At 37.5% G+C, this 15,042-nt stretch overlaps 1 protein-coding gene across 3 annotated transcripts in view; it reads right to left on the bottom strand.

Moving 5' to 3' along the window:
* Positions 1–15,042, bottom strand: part of camkvl (CaM kinase-like vesicle-associated, like) — a 47,777-nt gene that overhangs the window by 11,817 nt on the left and 20,918 nt on the right. For 2 of the 3 annotated variants that reach the window (XM_044114259.1, XM_044114250.1), the window contains one exon: positions 1,634–1,740. In XM_044114259.1, coding sequence (XP_043970194.1) covers positions 1,634–1,728 — 95 coding nt within the window. In that variant the 5' untranslated portion in view covers positions 1,729–1,740. Of the gene's footprint in view, positions 1–1,633; positions 1,741–4,838; positions 4,860–15,042 lie in introns of those variants that run through there. The other variant, XM_044114267.1, reaches the window with a different exon arrangement.

The raw sequence follows: 15,042 nt of genomic DNA, 5'->3' as shown, positions 1-15,042 counted from the left end.
AATTTAGTTGGGAGGTAAGCCACTGGCTTAAAAAAAGGGGCTATAAATAAGAGATTTGCAAAGGATCCATTGCTGTCATCGTCTGGGAATCATTAGGTTTTTATCCTTTGAGGGCTTATAGGACTTCATGCAAATTAATTTTAAGAAGCAATATGATGAAAAGTAAAACTACAAAGAGAGCATAATGAAGCTTTAATATTAGGTTTTAATCGGTGGTTCTGTTTAATTATTTATTTAAAAAAAAATTCCTCCTTTGCTTGTTGGAGGTGGATTCAAAATATAAATGAACAAAAATAAAGCTTTTTAAACTGCACACACAATGTTGTTTTTCAGTGCAGTTTTATTACCTTTATGAACATTAATCTACCCAGTTTTAACAAGTAAATGCACATGTAAAACAGACAATTGTGTCGTTCAGTCTGCTTTCTCACTCCTAATATGTTTTTGTGCATCTGTATGTGTGTTATGCAAAATCCGAGGAGAGATTTCTGAGGCCAGATGCTGATGTCGCCATATGGCCTCTTTCACCAATTGGTATTCATGCATATGTTTAGAGTGCTCATATGTGTGGAGTGTGCTGAAGGAGAAAATGAGAGGTTCTTGAGCAGCAGGGTCATTTTTTGTAGGCCTGGGGATGTAAAATATGCCACAGAACGAGCTAAATGTAGAAGAGTGATATAAAGAGCGTAAGAATAGTCAGATGACAGTTCTTCTAAGATCCACCAAACTTTAGATTTATGCTTTACTAAAGTTAAACCCTTAAACTTTTTCAGACTAAAGCTAAACAATTTATGCACTAAAAAATAGGTGGTTCTTGCATGACAGATGTTGGTGAGCTGCTTCTTCTACTAAAATACAGTAAAGTCATCTTAAATTCTTGGGTAGGAAAAATGCACAGCACAGTACCCTATTTTCATTAAGCAGGGGGCTTCAACTCCTAGATGATTAGCTAGATGGGAATAAAACAAATGCAAACATTTTTTTACATGCTACTGTAAGGTAACTTTTTTAATCTCATTACGTTGACTCTCTTCCATAATAAGTACCAGTTGTGCACAAATGTCCACAGAGATAAATTAATTCCTGAAGCAGTAAAAAATCGCTAATCATATAAAAGCTCAATTTGTAGCTTGTATTTTTGGCTTTTAAAACAAGTAAAACACTATATAACAAGGTATTACCAATATATGCCCATCTAGAAGGCACATTAATTCAGTTAATTATAAGAGAACTAGCTTATAATTGGTACTAATTAATATTAAGTTAACTCACTAAGCTACATTAAGTTTTGTTTTCATTAAGTCTGACAGCTGTATCGGTCTGCCTGATCAGCTGATAATGTGTCTAACTAGGTACTTTCTAAATAACTATAAAACCTGAAAAAGCACACGAACAAATCCTCTTTGATAACATTGCACACATGGAAGCCCATCACAAAATCTGAGTTTACTCCATTCAAGCAGGCTCTGAGGATTTGTGTGCATTTCTACATTCTTACTACAACATGGCCTCCATCTGCTACAAGTACAGAAACTAATAACGAATCTTATTCGAAAAATAAGAACTATCCTAAAGCATTTAGAAAAGGTTAATAGTTTCCAAAAGTCTATCCATAAAACTTTATGGTACTTACGCTCGAAGGACTTGACCAAACTCATATTTGTCCGTGACATCAGATATGCTGTCATAAATCCGCCCATCTCTCAGGGCAAGGCATCCAAATGGCATCACGGCATTCACCTAGCAAATAAAGAAATGAATTAAGATTGTATTATTATAATTATAATTATCAGGCGAGTTAAATAATTACAGCTTTACAAAAAAAACAACAGAGATCCACATTAGTCAAAGGCACCAGGCAACTGTCGATACAAAGATTCTTGATGTGGTTTTCAGTGTTAGTGACTTGTAGATACAACCAAATCAGTTTCTCATCAAATCTGGAAACTAATGCCTCTGGCAGCCTGGTTGCGTGCCAGCCTTGTCAACAGATACTAAGCTTCCTGCTAAGCTCCTCTGTGCACTACTGATGTCTGCAGATTGCACGCAGTGCCTGTTAAGTTTCCACATTAAACTTTGATAATCAAGGGCAATGCCCGAAAATGAAACAAAACGAGATGCAAGCAGCTGAGTTATTTAAGAGCCATGTGTGATTCATTTGCATAGCACAACATGCATTTGGTTTTACTGAAAACCCCCTCCCCCAAAAAACCAAGAAAACATAACATCCATATTTGAACTTTCGTTTATGTCTTGAGTTATATCACTACTACAGCATCTAACGCTTGCAGCAACACACAGATTGATACTTGTCTTCCGTCTTACAGTAACTTCCTCTAGCAATGTTGCACATGTTATCAAATATATACACACATATATATATATATATATATATATATATATATATAAGTTTTTGCGTGCACATGTGTGTGTGTGTGTGTCATACTTTGACAGATAAATAGTACCCAGAGCATAATATGAGACCTTGAACACCCAGGTAAAACAACAGGGATCAAGACTGTGAATCAGCAATCAATATACCATCTCCGTCCTCCGGCAGTCCTCACCCACATCCTTTATGCACTCCATCTAGTGAAGAAAACATATTTCTTGGAAGGTTCAGTCATCCATCCCCATGGTCCATCTCCTCCTCTAAATACCTGACTTCATCCATCTCTGTTAAATGCTTCATTTCAGTTCTGTCTCTAAAATAGCACAGTTTATCCTCTCCCTGCGTGGTACCCATCTCTGCATTTGGCCGACTTAAGATATGAACATGATAGTACCAAATGTAAACTTCAAGAGTATTCTTGCATTAGAGAGAATGTGCAATTGGACATAATTTGGGGGAGAGGGAGAAAAAGGGCGATACAAAAACAATGAATCTGACATTCAAATAAAGGAGAAATAAACAAGGGAAATGACACTTTTTAAAACTGAATATTAAAAAAATATATATATCACTGAATATAAAATTCTGGCTGATGTTTTATGAAAACGTCACCACTGGAGATGATCGGGCCAGAGGTGCTTTGGGCCTTTGGTGGAGGAGGGGCTGGAAGAGTTCTGTGTAATCCAACTGCTGGCCCTAATCTCTAATCTGTACCCCTAATCCAGTGTGTTGGTATATGCTGTGTCTGTGCATATGAGTGCACAAGTGAAAGTGAGTGACTAAACAAGTGCAAAGGTTACTTGAATATGGCACATATGCACATGGTAAGGCAGAGCAGAAAGGTGCACAAAATTGTGGAATTGTGCATACTTATGTGTGTCCCTAAGGGAAAGAAATGACAGCAGGCGAATTGAGTGGCAGACTGAATAGACCTTGTGTTTTTTTTTTTTTTTTTTTTTTTAGAAGATTACATAAACACTACAACATTTCCACAACAAGGGCCAGGACAGTAAACGTGAAGATGGTATTACATAAAGCAAGCCCAACCATCAAAAGTCTTCTCACTCACAAAGCCTTCAATAGCTAGTTCTTACAATATCATAAAGAGCTCCTAATCCCACATGAGCCTAATAAAGAAATTTGCTTCACAATGAGGGATTGCATGAGGCAATTGTGTCCAACAAAATATTTGGTAAAAACTGAAGTTTTAAGGTAGAATTAAAACATCTGTTATTTGCAACAGATGTTTAAAACATATGTTATAAACAACAGAGTATGGTTGTCTGAAATTGTCTTAAATCTCCATTCTCAGACAGGCCTTGAATTATAAGTGTCCCTACAGCTTTTTTTGTTTTTGGTTCTTACAAATAGTATAAAGGTTTAAGAAACTGCAAAATTTGTTTCAAATAATCTAATAATTTCAGGTTTAATCAAAGTTTTGTTTTGCTTGAATATATATACATATATAACATTTCATAAATCTCCAATTGTACATACATATTAGATGAATTAGAATATAAGTCCAAATGAGTCTAGTTTGTCAAATTAAAAGTACCTTTTTTGAAAATAACTTTTAAGCAGATATTAAACATAGTTTTCATCAAACTTGTGTTTCTGTTTCTGTAAAAATAGATTTTTATTGCTCTGATGTAATATTTACATATAATTTCTGCAAGTGTAAAAATCAATAAAGGCTTTTATTTTATCTGCATTTAAAATAAAAATGCTTATTTAGTAAATGTGATCTGATGTGTCTACATGTCCCCAATGGACCTTACCAGAGGGGCCGCTTTTCATTGGCTGATGCTCATTCTACGTGGTCACGTGGGTGGCAGTCTCACAAACACGAGCTTTTCGTTAGCTAAGTACAGCATAATAGCAGTTCTGATACAACTTCTACATCTTGAAGCCTGTCTGCTACACAGTCTAACGTTAGCTAAACAGATCAATATGCAACGTGTACTGTATCTGACACACACTAAAGATTTTATTTTAGCAGAAAAGGCTTTGGACTAAACTGTTACTCGTGTTAGCCACTCTAGCACAAAGTACAGCTGGTCAATCAACCATCGCTGTGTTCAGGGAAGCGCTGATTAATAATCCAGAAATAAATATCAAGCCTGGAAACTTGATATCGTAACGGACTGGATGTTATGTTTTTAACGTAATCTTTGCTCGTCTTGCGGGGCGCAGGCGGTTGATACGGTAACAGGTGTGCTTAAACTACAAAGAGAGACAGACTAAAAAGGTACGAATGGTTTTGAGTTGATCACCTGTTCGGGTTATTTTACCTTTGTTTACATTTGCTGTGGCTCATTACAGCCGCTGTAGTTTCTAAACGTTGGACCAATTACCCTGTTTGTTTGTGATTATACGTCATTCATAACAAACATCAAAAAGAACAAATAGATTTCATAAAATTTTAACAAACAAATGGCTTCTTTACCGTAACAAAGCTCTTTGGTTCCTCTTATCAGTCTGTAGCTTCTCATATTGAGGTCATCAAACCAAATTTCAGATCTACCATAACTGACCGACTGACACCTGCTGGCCTCAGGTTTGCAACCAGCTTGTGACTGAGAAACCAGTAACCTCCTCCCAGATGATGACATGAACTTGTTATTTCCTCTGTCCATTGTAGTAGCTGATATATTGTGAAAATCCGGTAGAAATGATGCACTAATGGAGTCATGTTTACATAGAAACAATGCGCTACGAGGCTTTGCTTGTGAGACTTGCGGTCACGTGGGTCGGTTGTGGGCGGAGCTTGGTAAGGTCCATAATCCTATCTTTCTATTCCATGAAACACAAGTTCAAGATCTCCACATTAGTCTGATAGATGGCAAAACAAGACACTGGTGCTACTCTTTTAGCCTCTTCTGCTGATTTGTTTTCTTAAATTTCATCCTCAAATAAAATTCAGATTGATTTGTCCTGTTTTATAACTGAGGAGTCCAACATCCTTACTCAATATTAAGAAAATTATACCCACAGAATACTATGTCAGTATAGACCTTAGAGTTTGAAAAGAATATTAGTAGGAAGATGTATGAGAGGAATTTGGAAAAATATAAGAAAGGGAGCAAAGAGAGAAGGAATGAAAATAATGAACTGAGGTAAGAAGAGAATTACAGAAACAGAAGAACAGGGAGAAATGTGGATCGTGCCTGAATGGAAAGGTGTTTGGAGGAAACTACACAAAAAGAACAGTGTTAAAGAAGATAACAGCAGAGGCACCTGTCAACAGCTTGCACATGGCTGTGAGAATTTCTGCAAAGATGAGCTTGCATATGCACATGTTGGTTGCTTGTGAATATGTGCTAACAAGCTTTATGTGATAATTTCATTTATGATTGATAACATGCTTCTTCATGATGACAGGAAAGGCCATCCCTGAAGTTGGAAAGCACATGAAGACACTGCAATCATCCTTCACAGAGACCAGTTCAGTTCAAGAAGAGAAACTCCTGAACTTCTGAAGTTATTTTGATTCAATTCCCACAGGGACAAATGTTTGAAGAACTTATTTTGTGTAATCATGGGCTACAGTGTACAGTTTCTAAGATGATTTCAGACAAATAATAAAAAAAAAAGCTTTAATGCAGAAATATGTGGTAAACTGAACTGTATCATTATGCATTGTGGGAGTACATGAACTCACTACTCGGCTGAGGCTCCTTCTGCATAAATGTCTTTTTCAATACAGCATGGATGTGATCCAGAAATTGGGAATTTTTTTTCTGAATGAAATGCAAAATATTAATGTATTTAAATCAAGAATGTCGGACTATAAAGTGAAAATCCCTTTTCCTCATAGCTTAGCTAAAGCACTTCCCACATTCCAAGTAGATCAGAATGTGGCTAACAGAATGCATGTAAGAGCTGGGGATCATTTCTTGGATAACTCTGTATGTAAGCTATTGAACAGCACTCCACTCTTTATGAGTATTTAGTAAATTAGTAAAAACAGACATATACTATTTCACTTTTTCCTTCCACTCAGCTTTCTATTAATGTGCTTGGAATCAAGTCTCAGAAAGGCCAGCTTGTTTAGCATTGATCTTTTATAACATACCCTCCTAGCAGACGGTGTAAGTTACTGTCTAATGTACAATAGTCTAGAATTTCCAATGATTTCAGCCAGAACATTTTTGGATATCATTCCATTTTTATTGCACACATATGTTACATTTAATCTTTTTGATAAACTAAAATGTGGGATTTTGTTAGTTGCAAGTCCTAATTGTTACTTTTTAACACAGGTAAACCCTTGAATTACTTTGCAATGTGTGGATTTAATTACGTCATAAATGACTTTCACATACTCAAAAGAATTACTAAACTAAATTAACCTTTCAATGGTATTCTAATATTTATTGGGAGACAACTGATAAACAAAACACTTGAAATGCTAAACTTTAGCATGAAACTGAGGATGAAAATGATTGGTAAAAAGAGAAGCAGCAGTGAAGCAACATCTCATTACCTCATGCCACCAATTTTATTTACAATGTCAATTAGATATAACAAAGTGAATGTTTTAATGTGGCTATGAGGGTTGTGGAAAATGACTCAAAAATGTTTGACCCAGGTTATACAGTTTGAAAAGAAATTCTACTACATAATAAGAAACCTTCACCCTTTTCTTTATGACAAAATGGATCTAAATAGACAACTGCAGAATGGAAAAGCATGCCTTAACAAGGAGGGATGTTGCCAACATTTTATCAAAAAAGCATAACCTGCTGCAACAAAGCAGTGTACTTGTTATTGTTTTAATTTCTGTTTTATATTTTACAAAACAATCTGCTTACATTGCAACAAGCAGGAATATAACAATCCCGCAAAGCACTGATATGCAAAAATTGTGACATGGGAAAAGGTTGCATCCTGATTCTGCCGCTCGAACACAAACCCCATTAACACATGCAGCCACAAATAAGCCAAGACTCTACGCTGCCTCGAGCCATCCGCAAAATCACACTTTATCTTCAGCACCTTAAGTGAAATAAGGTTGTGCGTGTTTCTGCATCTGTGGGTGTCTGCGTGCTTGTTTGCAGGTGTTATGTATAGACTGCAGCAGGGCTCAGAAATGAATCAAATACAATGAGGAATCTTTTCATCAGCTAAGAAGTGAAATATTTCTTCTTCTGAGAGTCATGGTCGTCAAGGTCAATCAAAAATCGTCTATTTATTGGTGTGAGCTCTTTATATGTCTTATCCTATTAAAACAGCTCTCACTACACACTCTTTTGAAAGATGAAGAAGATTTTCTATCTGATCTGTGCTCCCGAGTTTTGCACATATATATTAAATAGTAGCTTGTTTTGTGGGTGTATGATGGTTTTATATTCACTTTAGCTTGTAACGTCCTTCCAACTTTGGCATGCTGAAAGTAATTGCAAATATGTGTTATGTAAATATTTCACTTACTGCCACATGAAATTGCTTTTGCGTGTTGTCAAGCAAGTGCTTAGTTGCAGCAGCGTGTCGTTGATGCTCTCAGACAGACGCTCCACAGCGAGTCTTGTAGATGAACATTAATATTACCTGCATCAGAGCAATTAAAAACCCTGATTATTAGACCTCGTAGTGAGTCAGTTTTGAGGGCACGCTGGTTCTTTTGGGACAGTGCCTGAGCATGTGTCGATACAATTAATTGTCGTGTACGTCAATGTTTGTTTTAGGATATGAGTGAAAAGCTATTCTGCCCTTTCTCCCCCATGAGAGAACAGGAGATGACAGGCCTGGCACATCAGGCTTCATGTCAGTGCTAACAACTGCTGTGCATCCACACACACACACACACACACACACGCACATCCACACACACACAACTCACAGAATCTCGCTTCCTCTGTCCTTTAGAAACTGACTATATCTACCCCTCATTAGTGTTTCACCTGCCACTCCGTCTGCATCAGGTGTGTCATTTTGCAACCAGATGGCAGGACCACTTTTATACAAAAGCTTTCTATCCGTACCTGCCTCACTGCTGTCTTTCCTTACTCATTCACCTTTCCTTGCCCCAGCACCTCTTTCATCTTCATGCTTTGCTCAAAGTAAAACCCTGGCTTACGAATTAATCATGGAACCTCCTGACTGAGGATGAGGAGAGGAGCTTCAGGGCGCTCTGTGGATGTGAGAACCCAGCAGTATATTCTAACGTCAATGCACAAAGTATTAAACGATATTCCTTTACCAATTTACCTGGTTCACCTGTTGAATTGCTTGTTAAAACAAAGAGATAATTGGCTAATCACATAACTGTCACTCAATTCAGTTGGTCTTTGAGATGTGGTGAAGACAATTTTCTTGAGTTCAAGACAAGCATCAGCGAAAGAAAGGGGATTTAAGTGACTTTGCACATGACATGTTTGTTGTTGCAAAAACAATCGGGCACGAGAATTTCACAAACTACTCAACTTGTGGGATTTTCAAAAGCAGTAACGTCTTAGGTTTACAGAAAATTGTCCGAAAAAGGGAAAACATCCACTGAACAACAGTTATGTGGACAACAAGGCTTTGTTGACCAAAGGAGAATGAGGAGACTGGCTTGAGCTCATAAAAAGGCCACGCTAACACAAATAACTTTCGTTACAACCAAAATGTGGACTGAAGATTTTCAAAAGGTTTAAGGAAGTATTTTGGAATCAGTAAAAAAAAAAAAAAATCATTGGAATTATCCCACGGAACAGCACATCCATTTTCCATGAACTGTAAGAAGGCCCTTAAATACAACAACATTTTTTAGGGCAACACAAAACAACAAAAACCCTGTAGCACAGGCCTGTTAACAGTAAACTGCTAAAACCTGCATCATCATTCATAGTGAAAATAGTTTTTAAAGAAACTTCTAGAAAACTAGCTTCCGCTCAATAATAAACTTTTTTAAGATCAGTTGAAAAGGTGGTGGTAGCATTATGCTGTGGGACTGTTTGACCGGCAATTATTCTAATGCATTTCACAAAGCGGATGCAATAATCTCCAATGAAGCAGGGTTACCTTGTTGTGTTTTTACTTCACAACAAATCAACAGCCTGATTGCTGAAATCTGGGCACTGTTGGGTGTTTTGTTTAATGAAAAAAACAAAACAAAACAAAGCTAAAAGACAAACAGATTTTGAAAAAGCCCTAAAATCCCATCCTGAACTCTCCTGAAGTGCTTGGACTGTACCTGAAAGTCACGACTCGGACAAAAAAACCTGCCGATTTTTGTTGGCGGTGAAATCTGAATTGCTAAAGTGAAAGCTTGCTCAGGGCTTGAGGAAAGCATCCACAACCATTAAAAGGTGTGCATCTGAGTTTTTAAAAAAATATACTACAGTAGTATATTGTACAATCAATCCATCACAAAACAGAAATAATAAACTAAACCACTGAAAGCCCAAAACCGATCCAACTCATGGACACGATGATTGCAGGCAAAACCTCTGATCACCACTTTAATTTTACCCTTCTCTGTACTAACCCATTTCTATTTTAGTGTGTTTGTTTAGTGTGAGAAAAATAATTAAACAATGAAATGGGCACACATCTGCCACGTTATGGAAGGAAATTGTCTGCGTCCCAAAAGCCCTCAAAACGGTAATTAAGCACACCATTACTATCCGGTTTCACACTTTTAATAATATTTTCAGAATGCCTTCACCTTGGTGTTTGTTGCGTGCGAATCAGTGTGTGCCTCTTCAGCTGTGTAAAACGAGGTGTGACAGTTGCTGCCCGTTCCTTATCGATCACTAAAGACCCCCACATGACTTTCTTCACACATGACTGAAAGGGTTTCTGTTTCCGAGACCAGGTCGCCTCGGGTTTGAAATCTCTCTGAGGAGATTTCGTTTTATTAGATTCGCTGCATTACATAAGAAATGCGTCGTGCTTAATTACAAAATAATAACACAATGAATTTCCGAGACAACGCCGAAAGCACTTCCAAGTTGTCATTATTTTCAATTTGCCCCACAAATCAAATCTCCGGCGTCAATGTAATGGCATTAAACAGGAAAAAAGTCACTTATTCTCACTGAGCTCATTGTCTCAGCAGGTTAAAGTGTTGCGCCTCACACTGAGTGCATGCAGCAAGTGGCAGCTTGAGGTTGGTCCCAGGCCTTATGCTGCAGCATGAAAGTGGGACAAATAAAAGAGTTGTGAGGACATGGCAGGCAACACAAGAGGGACGGAAATTAAGCAGATGAAAGCACAACACATGAAGGACCAATTAACAGCATTATTGCACTTGATTAAAATCGAGAGCGGCAAAAGATACGAGTGAACAGATGATCATTGGAAGCATACATATGCAATGAGTGTGTGATGAAAGCCGGAAACAATCGATATTAAAAGCTTGTGGGTGTTGCTTCTATTAAAGAACCCTTCTTCAGTAGTGTTAACAGCACGGGGTCTTCTTCAAGCTCAGTATCAACTCTAATTCCCTCATTGCGCTCAGAGTGGCTCTCATCTAAGGCCTTGCATGCATGCTTGTGTGTGTATGGGTGTATAGTTGGTGTTCATGCGTGTGTTTGTGTGTGTGACTGCAGGGCATACACATGGTCAGAGACAGGCTTGAAAAGGAAACCATCTAATAAAAATTCATCACTTCTGCCCAGAGAGAGGAAGAGAAACTGAAACCCATTTCGACAAGTGAAATCCTCCAAATTCGTGTGGTAGTTACAGTTCTCCTACAAAAGCAGAATGGCTGACTCTGAACAATGTGATTCACCTGTCTCTATACACTGCGGAAATATAAGAATCTCTCCCTGCTTACCTTTTACTCCCCACTTTCCTGCTCTGTCCCCCAGTCCCCTCATTAGAGGGTGAACATGTGCAGGTCTAACACAGTAAGTGCATCCGTAGGGAAAAGGGCCACAGAGTACATTTTCACTTAAAACTCTGTTTATGTGTGTGTGTAAAGACGGCGTGCATGTGCGTGTGTGTAAGACATAGAAAGAGAGAGAGAGAGAGATAGAGATAGTGATGATGTGTTTCCTGTAGCTTACTTGGAACAACACAGTCTTTGTCTACTGGGGCTGCTCTTTCAGACACTAAATGCCTGAGGCAGGACTTGCAGGCAAAGACACACTTACTGGATGCTCACACTGACTCAGGGAAGGAAAGTTATATTGCACTATTTTTTATTTTTTTTTTGGAAGTGTGTGTTTGAATAACTAACTTTTCCTACTCAATGGGAAACCAGAGGTAGATTCTACACACATGTCAATGTTAAAATAAAAAAAATAAAAAAAATCACACACATTGAAACTCAAGGCAAAAATTAAATGCATGTGGATTTTATTGAAATTTTATTTCACAGCCCAATACAAAGTTAATATCGCCTTTTATTATAAGGCGATATTAAGGTGTTACATGGTTTTAAAATCTTTTTCAAATTAAAATCAAACATGGATGAAATCCATTCAGAATAACATTTTTTTTTGGTGGTAAGTATAAAATTGAACTTAAAAATATATTTAACAGTTTTATTTCTGCCTCTCTTGCAAAAATTCTAGATTTACGGCCTGCGTGACTGACTGTTGTCCTGTCGACAGATCAGATTCTCTCACTTGAGTTGTGGATCTCTGCAGCCTGTAGCATTTTATTTTTTATGTGCCATGTGGGTAGTTGCCCAAAGTGGCATTACAAAGTGAGAGGTGCACAAATACCTGATAATAAATCTAATTTAGAGGTAGTCAGTTGTGTCTTGCTGGACTGCAATCAAGTTTATTCTACCACAGAATTTGATAATTTCCTGCATTTTAATTACACTGAGAGTTTTGGTGGTAGCGTGAAAACCTTTGAGGGGTATGCATACTTTTTTCAACTCACCGTTGAGCTGCTTTTTCATCAAAATCTAACAGCAACAACATCAACAACAACCCTTCACCTCAGCATTTGTCTCTGCAGTGTGAATGCAACCAGAGAAAAAGTACGTTCAATATTTTTCTTTGCCCAGGTCATATGGCCCTTGGGAGCCCTTACAAAGGCTTGGTCCAACAGCAGCTGGCAACAGACGGAAAGTGAACCATTGGGAGGTAAGAAGATAGTGAGGAGAAAAAGTGCAGCAATCATGAATACGTTACGAAGAAATATTGAATAAAACATGAATCCATAGACGCAGGTTTACTGCATTTCTATCTCATTAGAGAAGAACTGTAAAATGTTTTTTATGGAGACAAGCAGAGGCCTTTTCCTCTCTTCATACATCTGATTGGAAGATGTTTTGATGTGTTATGATGTTTTGTTGTATTTCTTTGTCAGCGTTCAGACATAAGAAATCGTGCAGAATTCAGTAGAAGCAAAAGCAACTGGAAGGGCACATTACTACAATAGAAGCAAGGGAAAAGCAAGGATTCTTGTTGTAATGTATGATATGCCTACATACTTTAGGCATATCACAGTCATTTATGTATATCAGTCAACAATAACATAAAATCATCTACCAGAATTATCCCTGGTTGATGAAGCAACCCTGACTTTTTCTCTAATGTACTTGGATATTGTCATATTCATATTGTCAATTTGATCCAGTGGAAGTGGGAGTTTGGAGGGTTAAATAGCGTGTAAAATGTGTAATAGACACACGTTACAATGGAATAATCTCTCCCTTGGCAGATTTGTTTTACTTCATGACTTGCAATAAAATATATTTTTAATGGACCAAAAGGAATTATGCTCTGTGCTGCTTTATATAAATGATATAATGACATTTTTTTTTTGCTGCAACCTCTCTTAACCTTATAATACTTATAATACGATTTATTAATTTTTATGTGATTCAGTGTTTTACTGTTTCTTTCTTGGGTGCCTGTGAAAGAGGCTTGTTGCCAATAACCATGAACTATTATTGTTTTTCCTTTCCACAAAACAACCCTTCTGTGATTTTCTGGGTTGACTGGTGTAGTTTATTCTTCCCTGGTTCTGCTGTAGGTTTCCTCTGTTAAAAATAGAGAAAACCTAACTTCACTGTTGGTGAATATTGATGGACTCAACAACACTTCTTTAAGTAGATTTTCACCTACTGGTATAAAGTGATCTACCAAATTTGACTATTGTTTTCTAAATAAGAGAACAACACATTGCAGTGTTTGCAATTCATTATAGTGGAATGAATAGGATTTAAGTTAAACAAAATTCAGTGAAATTTGATCGCATATAATTAGGCATAGATGAAATCAGTTTGTCTCATAAAATGCAGTCAGTGTTTCAGCTGTTTTACAGTTTTCTGGAAGTTTGTTCCAAATTTGTGGTGCATAGAAGCTGAATGCTGCTTCTCTTCGTTTGGTTCTGGTTCTGGGGGTGCAGAGAAGACCAGAACCAGATGACCTGAGAGGTCTGGAAGGTTGATACAACAACAGCAGATTTTAATGCATGGTGGTGCTAAGCTGTTCAGTGATTTACTGTATAAACTAACAATATTTAAAGTCTATTCTTTGGGCTGCAAGGATGTTATGTGCTCCATCTTCCTGGTTTTAGTGAGAAACACCTACATACTGTTTAGCAGTTGAGTTGTTTGACAGGGGGCAGGTGCTGTGATCACCACATTGAGCATGATAGAAAGCTGAGAGACAACAAAAAGAAAACCCGAGACCCCAGAAATGTGCAACTCTTTCTGGTAAAAAGAGAAGCAGACGTACTGATCTGATTCTTGAAATGACAGACCATCCGTATATGGCACAAGAACAGCAATATCCATGGACATATTTAGTCAGGCGTTTTGGGGCAAAAAACAGAGAAAGTGCACTGAATCACAATGTATCATGCGCTCCTCATCTTTTGCGCACATGCAGGCACACACACATGCATACATGCACAACATATATGTGTGAAGACAGCCCAAAAAAAAAAAAAATGTATAAAAAGGGAGAAAGGAGAGGAAAGGTTTTAAACGTAAATAAGATGGCAGAGGACAGAAAGAAGCATGCAGCAAATACAAGTCAATGCCATAGAAGCCTGCCTCTACACATTCAGAAAGAGAGAAAAAATGATAGTCAAGAAAGTATTATAAAACTTACTCAATTACTAAAATATCTAATTGTTACTCATTCGATCTTTTTTCTCATTGTTATTTTATTTAACATGCTGCAACTTGGTGAATTTATGATCACCGTTCAACAAACTGTTTCAGGAATTACTTGTTGCTTTTGTAAAGCCACACATAATAACTAATCATCAACACTTCAAATTTAGATCACATTCAGTACAATGGAGTGTTGCCCTCCTGTGACCAAGTAGAGTGCTGGCCCTCTGTTTTATGGCAGCTTTGAGGAGGAGTTATGCTGTAATAATAAAAGTGTTTGACACATGCTAAAATCTTTTGTTAGTTGTTGCTATGCAACTCTGCAGACATGCCTTAAAGCAGCCTCTTTCAACCCTCAGTTGTTGTTTTTTTTTTTTTTTTTTTTTTTTTTTTTTTTTGTCTCAGCAGCGTCTTTCAGTGTGACCAGAACAATGCTGCTTTCAGGGCCCTTCATAATGATTTTATTTAGCAACACACTCACAAGTCAAAGATCAACGGCCACAAACACAAACTGTATCTGCGGCTTCACTCATGCATACCAGGTAAGGGAGGCAGACTTTATGTGGAAGGTCTGTGGTGCAGAAAAAAATTACCATGCCAAGCAGATACAAAAGTGGCCACACATAGATCTCAATTT

This window comes from Gambusia affinis, linkage group LG01 (genome assembly GCF_019740435.1).
Source record: "Gambusia affinis linkage group LG01, SWU_Gaff_1.0, whole genome shotgun sequence".
Lineage (NCBI taxonomy): Eukaryota > Metazoa > Chordata > Actinopteri > Cyprinodontiformes > Poeciliidae > Gambusia > Gambusia affinis.
This window is presented reverse-complemented; position numbering and strand designations above follow the sequence as displayed.